Source organism: Trichoderma ghanense, assembly GCF_004382785.1.
Source record: "Trichoderma ghanense strain CCMA-1212 chromosome Unknown scaffold_7, whole genome shotgun sequence".
Taxonomy (NCBI): Eukaryota; Fungi; Ascomycota; class Sordariomycetes; order Hypocreales; family Hypocreaceae; genus Trichoderma; species Trichoderma ghanense.
In genome coordinates this window covers 379,896-394,733 of record NW_027395670.1, presented here as the reverse complement: position 1 = coordinate 394,733, position 14,838 = coordinate 379,896, and the positions used below count along the sequence as shown (strand labels likewise).

The following is a 14,838-nucleotide window of genomic DNA, read 5'->3' as shown; positions in this document are numbered from 1 at the left end:
GAGAGAGCTGAAGATATATTGCGATTACCATCTATTAAACCCTTTGCTTATCGTGTGAAAAGCCCCTTTCCTCCAGCATCTATTATTACGAGGCATGGTATGGCAACAAATACAGACAAAAACCACCAAGATTCCCTCGGAGAGCTGCACCCATCGCAGCATATTACCTATACATTGCCAAAGAAAATCCCGTCCTTAGGCCAAGTCTCCGCGAGATGACTGGTACATCCTAAAGTAGTGTCCTTGTCGTGCCATGAGCTCGCTGTGTGTGCCCTGCTCGACAATTTGGCCTGCAGCCATGACGATGATGACATCTGCAGTCTTGATGGTGTTCAACCGCTGCGAACGTGTCAGCATGAGAGGTTCTGCTTTGGAAGTTCAGACTTACGTGAGTGACGATAATCATCGTGCGACCACCTTGAATACTTTGAAGGGTCTCCTGAACGAGCTGTCGTCTGTCAGTGCGCCATTCATATCCCGTGCTTGCAACATCCTTCTTACCTGCTCAGACTCAGCATCCAGTGCACTGGTAGGTTCGTCCAACAACAAAAGTTCTGGGTTTCGAATAAGGGCTCGCGCAATCGCGATGCGCTGCTTCTGGCCTCCAGAAAGAGCAACACCTTTCGCTCCGCAGTCACTGTTGTACCCATCTGGGAGCGAAGCAATCAGATCCGTCAATATGGCGGCGTCGCAGGCGCTGACGATGTCTTCTTCCTTCACCTTATCTTCGTCAACGCCGAGAATGACGTTGTCGCGAATCGATCCTGTGGATTTCCTGGTCAGCTAAGCGTCCTACACTGCGGCAACGTGGAAGTACCAACCTCGATACAATGTGGGCTCTTGAGGCACAATCGCCAATCTCCTTCGGTAGGCTTCAGCTTCTTCCGATAGGATCGGCTTGCCAAAGACGTCCAGGGCGCCTGACCGAGCATCATAGAAACGCTCCAATAGGGCCAACAATGTCGACTTTCCGGATCCCGAGCTTCCAACAACTGCGACTGTCTGGCCCTTCAAGATTTGGAACGAAACGTTCTTCAGGACAGTGACGTCAGGGCGAGCCGGATAGGCAAACGAGACATTCCGGAAGTCGACGACGACATTTGCATCTTTCTCTCTGCTGACATCGAGAGAAGGCGCCGCCTCTTCAGGCACATACTCGTGTCGTCGAATGCCGAGTATATTGTTGGCGGCTATCCTGGCCTTGCCAATGTCTGTTCATCTCGTTAGGAACGGAGCTCCACTCAATGACGGGAGACTTACTCGAAGAGAATCCAAAGAGAGCACCGGCAGCCTGTCCACCAACAATGACAGCAATGAAGACTGTGAAGAACTTTTCCGTCGACGTCTCGCCATCTCCCAGAAGCTTACCGCCGTACCAAAAGCCCAATGCGGCAGCAAGCAGCTCTGCGCTCTCCGAAAAAGCAAAGAAGAGCGTGATGATGGCTGTCTTGCGCGACAGCCTCTTCATTGTCCCAGCCAGTTGTTGCTGGTACGAATCCTGCACAGTGTCTTCCATCGTAAATGCCTTGACCGTACGAATAGACGAAAGTGCATCCGTTGCGAAACGTGCGCTATCTTCAAAGACCTTGGCAGTCGCTTCCGCCAGGGACGAGTCCAGAGTCATGCGAATGAAGCCGGCAGCGAACACGACTGGCATGGCACCAAAGATTGCGACAAGGGCAAGCTTCCAAGAAAAGGCCAGCGCAATAATGCTGCCGCTGATGATACTGACAAAGATGGAGATGAGGAGGCCTAGATTGACGGAGATGAGCTCGTGAAGGTTCGCCGGGTCAGTCGATAGCCTCGAAACAAGGGCACCGGATGCCACGCGGTCAAAGAACTCCATGCGCTGGCTGAGGATAACGCGAAAGTAGTCGAGGCGGTAGAATCTGGTAAGCCGGATACCCAGCAAGGTCATGAAGAAGCCGAGTACAGCGTAAGCGATGAGAGCACCAAGGCCAACAACGAAGAACATCAGAGACCAAAAGTTGGCTTTCGAAGATATCTCTTTCGCTGTGCCTTGGAAGCTTTGCATGACTCGACCGAGAAGGATGGCCTGAACTGGAAAGATCTGCGCCGTGACTATGGCAGAGAAGACGCCTATCATCAGGACGGGCATGTAGCGCTTCTGCTCTTTGGCGATGGTATACAGGTTATGCCAGAGGGAGCGCTTGGGAATGTCTGGAATTTCCGCCAGCTCGTTTGGAAGAGCGTCGGGTACAGTAGACGCGCCTTGGGCCAAAGGCTTGAGCTCGGCAATGGAACTCTCGACGGGCGTAAACTCGGTGGCATCGGGTTCGTCGTGCAGTTGGGCGTCATGCAGTCGTCTGTAAACCCCGTTGGCGGCAATGAGCTCTGCGTGTGCACCCTGCTCAACAACCTGGCCTTTGTCAATAACAACAATCCTGTCGGCCTTCATGGCGGACGATATCTTGTGCGAAATGAAGATTGTGGTCCTGTCGCCGGACGCTGTCATGAGCGTCTCGATGACTTTGGAATTCTCGTTGTCAAGGGCACTCGTCGCTTCGTCCATCAGAAGAATTGGGCGCCGTCCGATCAAGGCACGAGCAATCGCGATGCGCTGCTTCTGCCCGCCCGATATAAGTCCACCGTGATCTCCCACGTTGGTATCAAACACCTAGTACAAACACTGTTAGTGAGCAGCTCTCCACTAGGTCATGAACTCTACCTCACCTTTGGTAGGTTTTGGATGAAATCGAGAGCCCGAGCTTCCCGGCAAGCGTCTTCCACCAGTTGCATTTTCTCCTCCATAGATGCATGCTCCTTTTCTGTGCCAATGAGTCCATATGCGATGTTGTCAAATATCGACGCGTTAAAGAGCTGTGGCTGTTGTTCAACGAGAGCAATCTGCTGCCTCAGCCATTTGGGATCGAGTCTAGTAATGTCGTAGTCATCCAACAGGATAACTCCCGAGGTGGGCTGATACCATCTTTCCAGAAGAGACACAAGAGTACTCTTTCCTGCTCCGGATGGACCGACCACGGCAGTCGAGGTACCTCTGACAAACTCGATGTTGACGTCGGAAAGAGCCTTGACGTCCGGCCTCGATGGGTAGGAGAACGAGACGTCGCGCATCACCAGATGACCATTGCGTGTACCCAGGCTCGAAACGACGAAATCGTCTGTCGCATCCTTCTTGTCGGTATCGTCAAGGATTTTGAAAACGTCGCCCGAGGCAGCGACAGCTTTGATGAATGAGGGCATGTTGGGACCTAGAGCCATAATGGCACCCAAGCCGATCAACATGGCGAAGAAGACACTATTCGAAGATTAGCAGACCATAAAGCAGCTGGGGACGAGGGTGACAAACGAGAGAATCCTTCCAGGATCCGAGATCAGCCCACGCTTGTACAGATATGCTCCGAGGTAAAAGCCAATAGCCCAGCCGGTGAACATGAAAAAGTACTGGCAAGCAAACATCAAGCCAACAAATGGACCTCTCTTCTTGCCGTCTGCCTCAGCCTGTTCCAGGATCGCATCGTATTTTGCTAGGAACTTGGGCGCAGCTCCAAAAGCAACCACCGTCTTGACGCTTCCAAGAGCGTCTTCAGCAATAGCACTGCAATCTGTATACTTTTTGAGGAGTCCAGCTTCGATTTTCTGATCGCTTCCCACAATAAAACCGATCAAACCAAGGGTAATCAGCACAAGGCCCAACATGACCAGTGTGAGCTGCCATGACTGTGAGAATGCTACCGCAAAGGAAGCAAGGAGCATGGAAAACGCCTGTATCATGATTCCAATACGATCCGACAACGCCGACTGGATGGAATTGCAATGGGTTGTGATGGTGTTGGACAGAGCTCCAGGTGTTTGGGCATCGTGGGCGGTAATGGTGCGATTCAGGACGCGGTTCAGGCACTGGTTTGCAGAATTAGAGGTGTCACGGAACATTGGGAAGGAGTAACTGTACCTTGAGTCGCAAGGCTTGAACCATTCGGTTGGCAGAATAGCCAAAGCCAAAGCTCCAAATGTACACAAGCTACAACGAGAGATTAGAGTCGAAAGGTTCAGCGATGCAACAGGAACACGTACCAAGAACTTGGCAATAAAGAGATACACAAAGTAGAGCCTGTGAATCGTTAGTCAAGATTATTTTCGGTGGCGGGCACGACACCTACGCGTTTGTTTGGACCTGTTTCATGAAGTCCTGGCTGGACTGCTTGTTGTCGGCGCTTCCGAAATCCGTAAAGTTGGCAGTCAGACGGCCGAGGACGAGCGCCATCAGGGGCATTGCTGGAACTATCGTCAGCTTCGAGGACACCATGATCCTAATCCCGAGTGGGCGTACCTGCACCGCTGCAGATGGCAGCAAATGCGCAAATCATCTGGATAGCCTTGTCTGTGGGCTTTCCAAAGGAAAACACCCTCTGATCGCCTGTTAGCAGATACCGATTATCTCGAGAGAGTCGCCCATACCATCAGCGTTCCGAAGCCCTGCTTGGGCGTCTCATCGTCCGTTTGAGTCTTTGCCTCGACATTTTTGGATGATTCCGTGGCTCCAGGAGGAGCTTCGAAGCCTCCAGCGGCTTCTTCTTCCTCCTTCATCGCAGAGATTTGGGGAGGAGGCAGCGATCGGATTCTTTGCTGGGTTCAGAGTAAATGAATGACTTTTCCGCGAGTCTTGCAGGTAAAACCTCTGGAGACGGCGATGCTCCAAAGAAGGGCAAAACTGGTGAAAAGGTGAAGATGAGGTTGTTGGCAGTTGCAGATGGATTGGAAGGTGAAGGAAGCGAGTGGGGCGCACGTTGAGCACTTGGGCCTGGGTACTTTACCTTCGGTAGTGTTGATGCGAGTGCCTGCAATTTTGCTGCGGTGAGTCAAGCAGCAGTACCTTGTGGTCAGGTAGCGTGTGGTTATTGTCACTTGCAGGGTCCGTGACATGCGTTTGCCGGCTGGCAGAGTGCAAACGGGCGTCACTTGGCCGGCAGCAGATACAATCTAAATCCTGAAATTGGATTACAAATTAAAGGTAAAGGAGATGGAGGAGAAGAAACTGCAGCGTGCCCTGAGACTGTTTTGTGCTACTACTGCGGTGTTGGGCATTGGTGATGCTACGGATTGGTGCAACAAGAGGCGTGGCCTTCATCTTACTTTGCGGATGGCATATGAGGTTTGTGCGTGTACCACTCGCTGAGCCTATCAGACTTGGACGGAACGAGCACATGTTTGCGTTTGAGTGCTCCTGATGAATGCAGTGACACGGCCATGGAAGCAGTCATGTCCAATGCCATTGATGCTATTGATACAGAGTCCGATGGAGTGGAATAGGGGTGAACAATACCTACACTGAGAGAGGCAATGCTTGGTAATGATCAGTTCTAGTCTGCCGCATACTATCAGATGTTCTGTGTCTTCCAATGACGATTCGAAACAAAACAAAAAAAGCAACAAATGCATCTCATCAAGACGAAGCAATTCTATCAAGGCGAGGATCCGAGGGATGCAGTCCCAAAAGTGGCCGCCCCTGGCCAACGCCAAAAGTTGCCGATTGGCTGATCGAACAAAGAAACGAACTGGGGCTACATTAGTTTCCGATCGCTAACTTGATCCCGGATGCTTTTTTTAAGGTAAGCAAGCAATTAAGTGTGATGGCTGAGAAGTGGCGCACTGACTTTGTGGAGGGCATTTGATGTCACCAAATTTGGTGCTCGTTTCTCCACATACCACCACCTATTCTCTGCTCCGCATACCTACCTAACATGTAATAAGTACCTCTAGGTAGATAGGTGGATACAGATGGACAGCAAATAATTGGTAATCGGGGAGATGATCAGAGATAGTCTCATGCCGGGAATATCGCCGCTAGACAGTCTTCATGTTGTTGTATTCACTAACTAACTCTCTCCTCCATCCCTCAACTTGAGCACAATCTTGGAATAGTACGAAGGAAGCACCTGGCCCGGCATCACAATATTCTCCGGCTTCGTCCTCCTTCCGCCTTCAAACGTCACATCGTACCGCATCAGCAGCTTGGCAAAAATAATCTGCGTCATCCTCACGCCCAGATACCGCCCGGGACACATTTGCGAGCCATATCCATAGGCCAGAAACGTGTTACTCGCCGTCGTGGCCTTGGTGGTGGCCGTGTTGGTTGCCTCGTCGTAGAATCGATACGGATTGAACTCCTTTGCGTTCGGATAGTTGTCTTCGTCGTTGTGGATCATCCAGGACGGTGTCGAGATGATGTTGCCGGGCCGGAGAACAAGACCAGACTTGAGCTGAAACGGCTTGAGGATGGATCGTGTGACACTGACTGCAAGGCTGTTACTTGGACTCAATCTTGCTCGTGCCCACGCGTGGGCCATCGGATGACATGCAGGGACTCACATAGCGTTGGACCGTCCACACGGAGAGTTTCCCGCGTAAAGCTCTCGAGGCGCGGAAGAGAGCTCATGGCCTGCACAGACCATTCGCCGCCGTTGTCCGCCAGCGCGTTGGATATCTCAGCCCGCAAGGCTTCAGTGAGGCTCGGGTCCTGAATGGACTCGAACAGAAGCTGCGTGACGAGGCAGGCAACCGGACCCGCGCTGTCAAAGGCCGTGAAAACCACCTCGTCGGAGAAGATTTTGACTTGTCGCTCTTCTTCTTCTCTGGTCATGGCCGTGGCGTCGCGTGTGATCTGGCCTCTCTCTTCTTTCAGATCGAGCATCGCTTTAAGCAGCGTGTAGTTGTCTGGTGAATGGCCACGACCATTTGCTCGCCAATCAGCAATCGTTTGCTTAATCTCTGGGATGATGAACGATTTCAACTTCTTAATCACTCTGCGGACTCTGAAGCCCCAGGGCGAAAAGTACCAGAACAGCTTCCTCAGCGGCGCAGGAACCCAAAAGTAGAGGTGGACAAAATGCGGCACATTGAGACAGTAATCTTCAATGTAGGCCATGTACTCGGGGTTTCGCGAGAAATGGGGCCCAATCAGGAATGATGCGGCGACCAGATGGACCAAATGCCATATCTGAAGGAATCCTGCGAATGGCTCTTGGTCTATGGACTTGTTAGTGAACCATCAAGCTGTCATCTATCGAAGTCGGGTGTACCTTTTGCGAGGGAGTCGAAGACTTGAGGGATCGATTCATCGCTTTGCACAACGACCGAGTGATGTAGTGAATCTGAAGTCATCTCATCAGTGACTCCTGACTCCCATCTCCATCGATGCAGATACACCCACTCATGTTCTTGTTCACGGACTGCCGCACGGCATCAACATGCGAGCGGCCCAGAATATTGGTATGAAGCCGAAAGTGATAACTCTACACACATATTAGGCCATCTCTTTCTCGGTATACACGCAATCACAACTCACATCTTCAACAGCCTGCAGAAAGCTCATCTGGCTGAGATCGGCGTTCTTCACCTCGTCGCATGTCCCCGGAGGCAGCACCAGGATGAAATCGTCGTGTTGGCCCCAGTACGCCCAAGGCTTAAGCTTCTTGCTGAACTGATGACGATTAGCGGCAGTCCCATCGCGAACTGCCTTTCAATCTTACTGTGTCATATCCGTGTTGGAAGACGCCTTTCAGATTGGTCTCGTTTTCGGTCCGTCGCAGCCGCTTCCAGAGATACGGCGCGTCGCCCACGATGGGGATGTTTCCCAGCCTCCTTCGCTGCTGCTGGTAATTAAACCAGTCCAAGAATATGACAGATACCACTGAAATCAAGATGCTGACGGCTGCAGCGACAAAAGGCTTGTCCAAAGCGCTTTGCAGCTTGTATCCGAAAACGGTCGTGGCCGTCATGTTATGGCGATGACTTGGGTCCATGGCGATGCATCCAAAGCTTCTCGCAATACATCAACCTCAAAGCCAGCAGTATCAAATTCTCATACAGAATCTTTTTAAATCGTGTAGGCAATTTCTGTCATTCGGTAACCGAAAGCACGTCGCAAAATCTGTACTCTCGTTCGACCCCGACGTCCACGTCGCACATAGCGGGCTACCCTGCAGAGTCCACCAACTCTCGAAGTCATGGACCACGGAAACAACACGAAGATGAGGTAATGCGTTGGGATTAGATATTGGCATAGAATATTGCAATCGTGTTTAGAAACTGTGGCCATGCCTGGTTGTAGTTGTCCTACTGTGACTAGCTCGTCTACGTGCAAAGCATTGAATCCTTGCTTTGTACAATCGTCACGGTAGGGACACCACAAATGAGCTCAAACTGATCACACATCACGCCATCAGCCTCAAAACGTCAATAAAGCGTTTTAGCATCATCCACGTGCTCAGTAGAACCCAGTATCTACGACTGTCTCGCATTCCACAGCTCAATCCACCCCATAATCGTTCTCAAGCCCCGTGAAATATCACCCACAAGTAAAGACGCCGACTTTGCGAAGCTATCCTGCTTCTTCCCAGTCACCATCCTCTCTCGCTCCTCAACCAATGCTGCCAACTTGTGAAAGCGAGCCTGTAACGTCTTTCGAAGAAACTTGCATCGCACGCGAGATGGAACCGTATAGGCCCCGATGCAGAGGGAAACGCCCTCGTATGAGTGGTCAGATGAAGATTTAGGCCTGGAGACAAACTCGCCGCGGGCAGTCCTCTGCAGAATATCGAGCATCATGCGGACGCTGACAAGCACTAGCAAGTGCACGAAGCTATCAAGCCGACAATTCTTGCATTTGTGGACAAGACACAGCGACTCTTGCACTTCCTTCTCCAGCATCAACACGCAGTCCATTGCCATGGGACATGGACTCTGCTGCTCTGCCTTCAGGCTTGCGATGCGCTCCGTTATTGTATCCATGCAGTTGCAGTGTGACGGCTTCAGCACGCCCTGCGCTTTACGCCAGGAGAGTTCGGAGCTGCGGTCACAGCTGGGTTGGACGCTCGGTGAAGAATCGCTAAGCTGCGAAATATTCGACGGAGAGCATGAGCTAACTTCGTGAGGAGAGTAGCTCGCTTCCAAGAACAAGGCTGACGGGGGACTTGACAGCTGACTTGACAGGTCTCTTTTGCTTGGAGCTGACCGGGAATCACGTCGAGATGACTTGGTTGAGTGCCTGCAAGTGCACGGCTCTGATGACAAGCCTGCTTGGTGTTGCTGTGTTGACGGTATGGTATTCGAATTGTCCTCGGCATTAGCAACTGGCAGACCAAATGACACCATTTCATGAGGTCCGAACAAGTCCGCAGGCACCGCTGATGTTGTGGCTTGTGGTTCGAGGGAGCCCGATAGACTGTCCAAGAAGGACGGCATCCCAGTAAATGCAGCCATCTCACCAAGCTCCATCGGGGACTCGGCCGACAAAAACTCCATCGCATCATCTTCCTGCTGTTCCGAGTTCTCCAGTCCATCCATGGTTTCCGTTGCGTTGAGCTGCCCCAAGTCACCGAACAGAGGCACCCAACTCTCCGGTATCTGTCCAGGCTCCGACGCCAATAGCTCGCCAGGTTCAGCCTCAACAATGCAAGTCTCAGCTACGGGCGTCCGTGGCGGCAACCCAGTGTCTGCAGCCGCATCCTCCGGAGAGGCAGCCTTTGCGCTTTCATTCTCATGGAGCTCAGAAGTGGCCGGCTGCCTTTGGTTTGAGTCATTCGCGGCGACCTTTTTGGCTCTTGGACGGCCCATTCGACGGGACAAACTGTATACGCAGTCCACTCGGTGCATTGAGCATCGACGGCATGATGGCTTCTCATGGCCACACTTGACTTTGGCCGTTTGACAGTTGTCGCAAGAGGTTCTGTATTTGGGGGTTCTTCCTTTTGATCGGACCCCTTGGTGGTCTGTCATCTTGGAGGCAAACCTTTGGAGACTGCCGCAATTCTTCGTCAATATGGCCAACTATGACTCAAAAAAGTGAGCGACGCTCCGTGTGTCCAATCTAAAACGCATCGTCCCGTCACTTGGAGCTGATTGCTCCATGTATGTCTCGCGGTAGTCCTCTGGACGTGGGACAAAGAGGGGATGATGACTCTGCATGTACGACGGATACTGTAAATCAAGGCAGTAAAGACTTTGGATGTTTCACAAGTCGCTCTGGTTCAGCAAGGGGCTCCTTCTGCAGGCTCAGGCAGATTGGCCATCTCAGAAGTCGGCCGAAGCACAGCATAGATGTGTTATGATTCTGGAGGTGGAGTTGGCGGCTACACGAGACGGCACGGTCAAAAGCAACCTGAGGGTTCGTAAATTCTTGATTTCGATACTTTTAAGAGTTGATTGGTAGCTGAGCATAAGGTTGAGAGGCGTGTTTATCAACGGGGAGAAACAAGGAAAACTTCGAAAAATTTACAAGTCCAGGTATGTTTATGAGCCTGCTCCTCTTTGAGATGGTTGTCCAGATATTCTCGAGGTTCCGACGTCGTTTTCGTGGCCCCTCCCGACGACCCGATGTGTTACCCTGCCTCCCCTTTGCATACTTTTGCACATCCACACTGCTAGGAAGACGAGGCAAGATATACACCCACGGAGCACGAGTTATTCACCGTTGTGTTTCTTTGCTGCTGTGCCCCCGAATCCATCCCAAATTGGATCCTAATGTCCACTCTAGACACCTTGATGGACAGCTGAAGGATGGACGTGTGATGAAGTGAGTGCATATATACCAATCCTGAAGAGATGAACTACTGGGGAACCCGTTAAAAACTGACCTACGTTGGGATCCTCGTCTTAATAAATTGGCATGGAGGCCGGTCTCGACACTGGGTTAAAATGAGGCTGATGATAGTCCCACCAGAGGCTACCGTGAGCACTTCTCTACCCCAACAGGCACAGTTAATGAACAACAGCCATGCTTCTCACGATCGCATCCATGTAAGCGAGACGATCCATAAGCTCTGTCTCCATTGGCCACAGTTCCGTATCCAGCTCCTGGCTGAGCGCCATAACATTGCTGTGCGTCGCATGTAGAACTACTCGTGAGCCACATATAAGAAGAAAATGCAGGGTCAAGAACATGCCTCTCCGCTCAGCAAACATCCACTTCTGTATTCAACATGCAACGAAGTGTCTGCAACTGCTCCCTCAAGGATCTCCAAAAGATCTCCTCCAGCCTTGGCCAAGAGACGCTCTCCTTCGATACCATCCTCCAGATCGGCTCCGACTTCATTGGCTACTTCTCGACAATCATCGACTGCGAGCGATGTGTCACCACGAAGCGCATGACGAACATGCTGTCCCAAATCACCTCACGGCTCGTCTGCTTCTACGAAGCGGCCTACCTGAACGCTGCCACCAACGCGACACACCCGAGGGCACGATCGACCAGCAACGCGGGGCTACTGCTGTCGCCTCCTCTATCACAGCGTGGCCAACCGAGTCCTTTGTCTCCGGCGACACAGCCAGCGCCGAGCTGTCGGTCGATGTTTGGCGAGATGAAGCTTGGGAGGCTTACGCTTGAGGGACACGAGGCGAGGATACTGGCTGAGGTGATTTTGGTGGATACTTGTCTGGAGCTGAATGAGAAGATACAAGAGTGGCGGCTCGTCATGGATGAGACGGCCGAGGCTACGGAGGAGCAGTGTGATGCTGCTTCGTCGAATTGTTTGGATAGACTGGCCAAGTTGATTGGCCTGCTGCAGTTTGACGGGCTTCCGGTACAGAGTTGTTGAAGCCTAGGACCAATACCAACCTTGTTTCGTACTATGTACTATCACTTGCGCATATCAAAGAGCTAACTATGAGTGGATGGGCGTGAAGTGCCTACTCTAAGATCACCATGGGCTACCTCCTTCACTTGAGTTCTCCGTGATGTTGTTCAATTTGCTGCGGCCGTAATCTAACTTGACGCCTCACCGGAGACATATATGCTTGGTTAACTTCCCGAATTACTGACCCTCGACTGCTCGGCGGGTTTACAGGGATCCTGGTCCAATGAGCTGCCAGCACGGACAGTGAGCACGACATTAGCCTCATGCAGATACTATTTCGCGGAGTAATACATCCCTGCCGCTATGGATAAGGTATGACAGAAACGTTGTGCTCCAAGAGTATTGATTCCAATTGATAATGGGAGAGTCTGGGGGTATGAACTTGCCCTCTCGTCTTGATATTCCCCATGCTAAAGTTAGAGCGGGACACAGGCCAGTGGCCTGGACAACGCAAGCCAGGGACTCAAGCTGGCTCAACATCATTTAATTTCTGTGACAATGAAAAACGGTACCGTTAGTTACCGTTAGTTACCTAATGCTAATTGTCCTCTATATCGTCACAATTTCCAAAGGACAAAGCGTGTAGGATCGAGTTGCATCAGCAGCGTCCTGAGAGGCGAAAGGAATCGGGGATTCTCAATTTGTTAGTGACCCGGTTCATTGAGTGGATTTCCTTCGGGCGATGACCTCGTGCCCCCCTCCTCGCTCTTCGACAACCGGCAAGTTATGAGAACCGTCGGCGATCGAGCAGTCACCCATCGGTTGCCGACATGGTACATGCAGCTTGTGTTACTTGTGGTTAACGCTATCATGAATACTGATATGTAGTTCGAGTCAAAAGCTGTTTCTGTGACCATTCCGTCCCTGTCTGCGCATACAGCCCGTGTACCTTTGACTGAGGAATCTGAAATTAGAATTTTGTGCCACCAACATGCCGATCAACCCATTGTCTGCAAAGTCCCTGGACTCGGACGTCCCGGACAAGCCATTCATCTTTGTCGTCGAGGGGCGATACCAAAACTGGATCAAGCCAATCATCTTGCTCGAGTGTCTTAACAAGGAGTACGATGCAATCTGCCTGGATGGACCGGCCACTAGGACCGACTGGTACACCAAGATCCATCCTCAGAGATATGTGCCTGCCATGATTGATAGCTCTATGGGTAAACGTGTTACCTCGTGGGATAGCTCTCAAATTCTCATGTACTTGGCCAGAAAGTATGATGTTGAAAAGGCATGGTGCGGGTCGACGGTAGCTGAAGAGCTGGAAATTGGCAACTGGCTGACTTTCGAGACTGCATCTCTGGGGTATGTTCCTTGTAATATCAATGTCTATCAGGATACTAACGGAGCCGTGATAGACCAACTGCAAAGTACTGGGTCTGGTATGCGATCCGGAAGCCCGAAGACAAGAATCCAAAGGCCCAAGAAAAGTAGGATTCGATTCTAGGTATCAACTGTTTTGAGCGCTAACCATGGAAATAGGATGCTCAATGACCTGAGAGTACAATACGGAATTATCGAAAAGCATCTTTCGCAGCCCGGCCAAGAGTTCATCGGGCTCAAAGATCGGCCAACTATCGCAGATATTGCCATCTACCCCTTTGTCGACGATCCAACCGTGGCCCGCATCGGCATCGACAAGAATGACTTTCCGGCGTTGAAGGCTTGGAGCGAGAGGTTTTCTCAGATTCCGGGCGTGAAGAAGGCTTATGACGAGATGGACTCTAGAAAGGAGGCTGTCATTGGGGAGTGAAGCGCCGTAGCATTCAGCGTAGTTGACAATATATTGAACTGGATATTCCAGTTCCTGGTCAGGTTGCATGAGCTTGATGGCCGACGGCCGCCACAGATTGTGACATATATATACCACGGTCTTTCCATCTTTTGTAATGCTACAAACTGTATAGTGAAGAAATTGTCGGACGTTGCTCGCCTCTATAGCGATGGAGCCGTCTGAATACCATCTGATGCGAGCTGAGAGACTTCTCGCCGAGACTCCGCTGATCGGTATGATTCTCTCTCCAAAGGACTTTTGGAAGTCACTGACAAGTGAAAGATGGGCATAATGACTTTCCCTATATGATTCGCGGATGGCATCTTGGCAGAGTCGGTGATGTCGATGCTCGCCAAATGGCGGTTGCCCATACTGACCTGGACCGGCTGCGAATGGGCTGCGTTGGAGCCGTATTCTGGAGTGCCTACGTGCCTTGGTAGGCCGTTATAATCCATACGCAATTGCCTATTCAGTTATTACAAGCTGACAATGGTAGCCCAAAGGAGAATTCGACGAACAACTTCTCGACCGATGTTCACTACGAAAGCCTTCGAGAGACACTTCAACAGATCGACATCATCCACACGCTAGTCGAACGATGCCCCGATGCTCTACAGATCGCAACATCTTCTAAAGAAGTCTGGGAAGCTTTTAGCTCCGGTCGAGTTGCAAGCTTGATTGGCGTCGAGGGCTTGCATCAAATTGCCAATAGCGCCAGCGTTTTGAGAAACTTTCATCGACTAGGTGTGCGATATGTTACTTTAACGCACGATAGCAATAACCTGTACGCGGATTCAACTGTGGGTACTCATTGCCAAGCTTGTATGACAACGTCTTTGACGTCTTTGATGTTGATTGAGTCTGAAGAATGCTGCTGCTCCCTATCATGGTGGTTTGTCTGAGGAGGGCGTGGTGATGATTCAAGAGATGAATCGAATCGGCATGTATGTATAGTATTTTCTTCCGAGAGACGGGCCAAACTAACTACAGCAGGATCATTGATCTGTCACACACGTCGATTCAAGTCCAGAGACAGACTCTGTCCGTCTCAAAGGCCCCGGTCATCTTTTCTCATTCCTCTTGGTTCGTGCATCCCCTATTCCTACTGGGAAGAAGCAGCCTACTCACTTTATGGTTAGCTCTGCCATAACCCAGCATCCACGCAATAGCCCTGACGATGTCTTGGATATGATCAAGACCAATGGCGGAGTCTTTATGATTTCCTTCCTTCGTAAGCTCACCGACGCTGATGAACCTACGCTGGCAAGAGTAGCAGACCACATCCAACACGTTGGAGAACGTATCGGATATGAACATGTGGGGATTGGCTCCGACTTTGACGGTACCATGCAAACGCCCGCTGGGCTGGAAGATGTGTCAAAGTTCCCTTTCCTGATTGCCGAGTTGCTGCGACGGGGAGTACCTGATGAGTCTGTCAAGGATATA

At 51.2% G+C, this 14,838-nt stretch overlaps 3 protein-coding genes across 3 annotated transcripts; 1 reads left to right on the top strand and 2 right to left on the bottom strand.

Moving 5' to 3' along the window:
* Positions 1-195: 195 nt before the first annotated feature.
* Positions 196-4,569, bottom strand: CCMA1212_006266 (Leptomycin B resistance protein pmd1; the record flags this gene model as incomplete). Its single annotated transcript, XM_073703496.1, has 12 exons — positions 196-339; positions 389-448; positions 502-764; positions 822-1,211; positions 1,261-2,638; positions 2,695-3,280; positions 3,332-3,882; positions 3,935-4,003; positions 4,057-4,093; positions 4,143-4,257; positions 4,313-4,391; positions 4,441-4,569. The coding sequence occupies 12 exons, from the start codon at positions 4,567-4,569 to the stop codon at positions 196-198; spliced, it is 3,801 nt and encodes a 1,266-aa protein (XP_073557700.1).
* A 1,289-nt stretch (positions 4,570-5,858) lies between these two features.
* Positions 5,859-9,636, bottom strand: CCMA1212_006265 (Cytochrome P450 monooxygenase afvE; the record flags this gene model as incomplete). Its single annotated transcript, XM_073703495.1, has 7 exons — positions 5,859-6,277; positions 6,352-7,008; positions 7,062-7,133; positions 7,187-7,274; positions 7,328-7,462; positions 7,512-7,800; positions 8,270-9,636. The coding sequence occupies 7 exons, from the start codon at positions 9,634-9,636 to the stop codon at positions 5,859-5,861; spliced, it is 3,027 nt and encodes a 1,008-aa protein (XP_073557703.1).
* A 1,325-nt stretch (positions 9,637-10,961) lies between these two features.
* On the top strand, positions 10,962-11,576 carry CCMA1212_006264 (uncharacterized protein; the record flags this gene model as incomplete). The annotated part of the gene is made up of 1 exon (XM_073703494.1): positions 10,962-11,576. One exon carries the CDS (start codon positions 10,962-10,964, stop codon positions 11,574-11,576), a length of 615 nt encoding a protein of 204 aa, XP_073557702.1.
* Between the last annotated feature and the right edge of the window lie 3,262 nt (positions 11,577-14,838).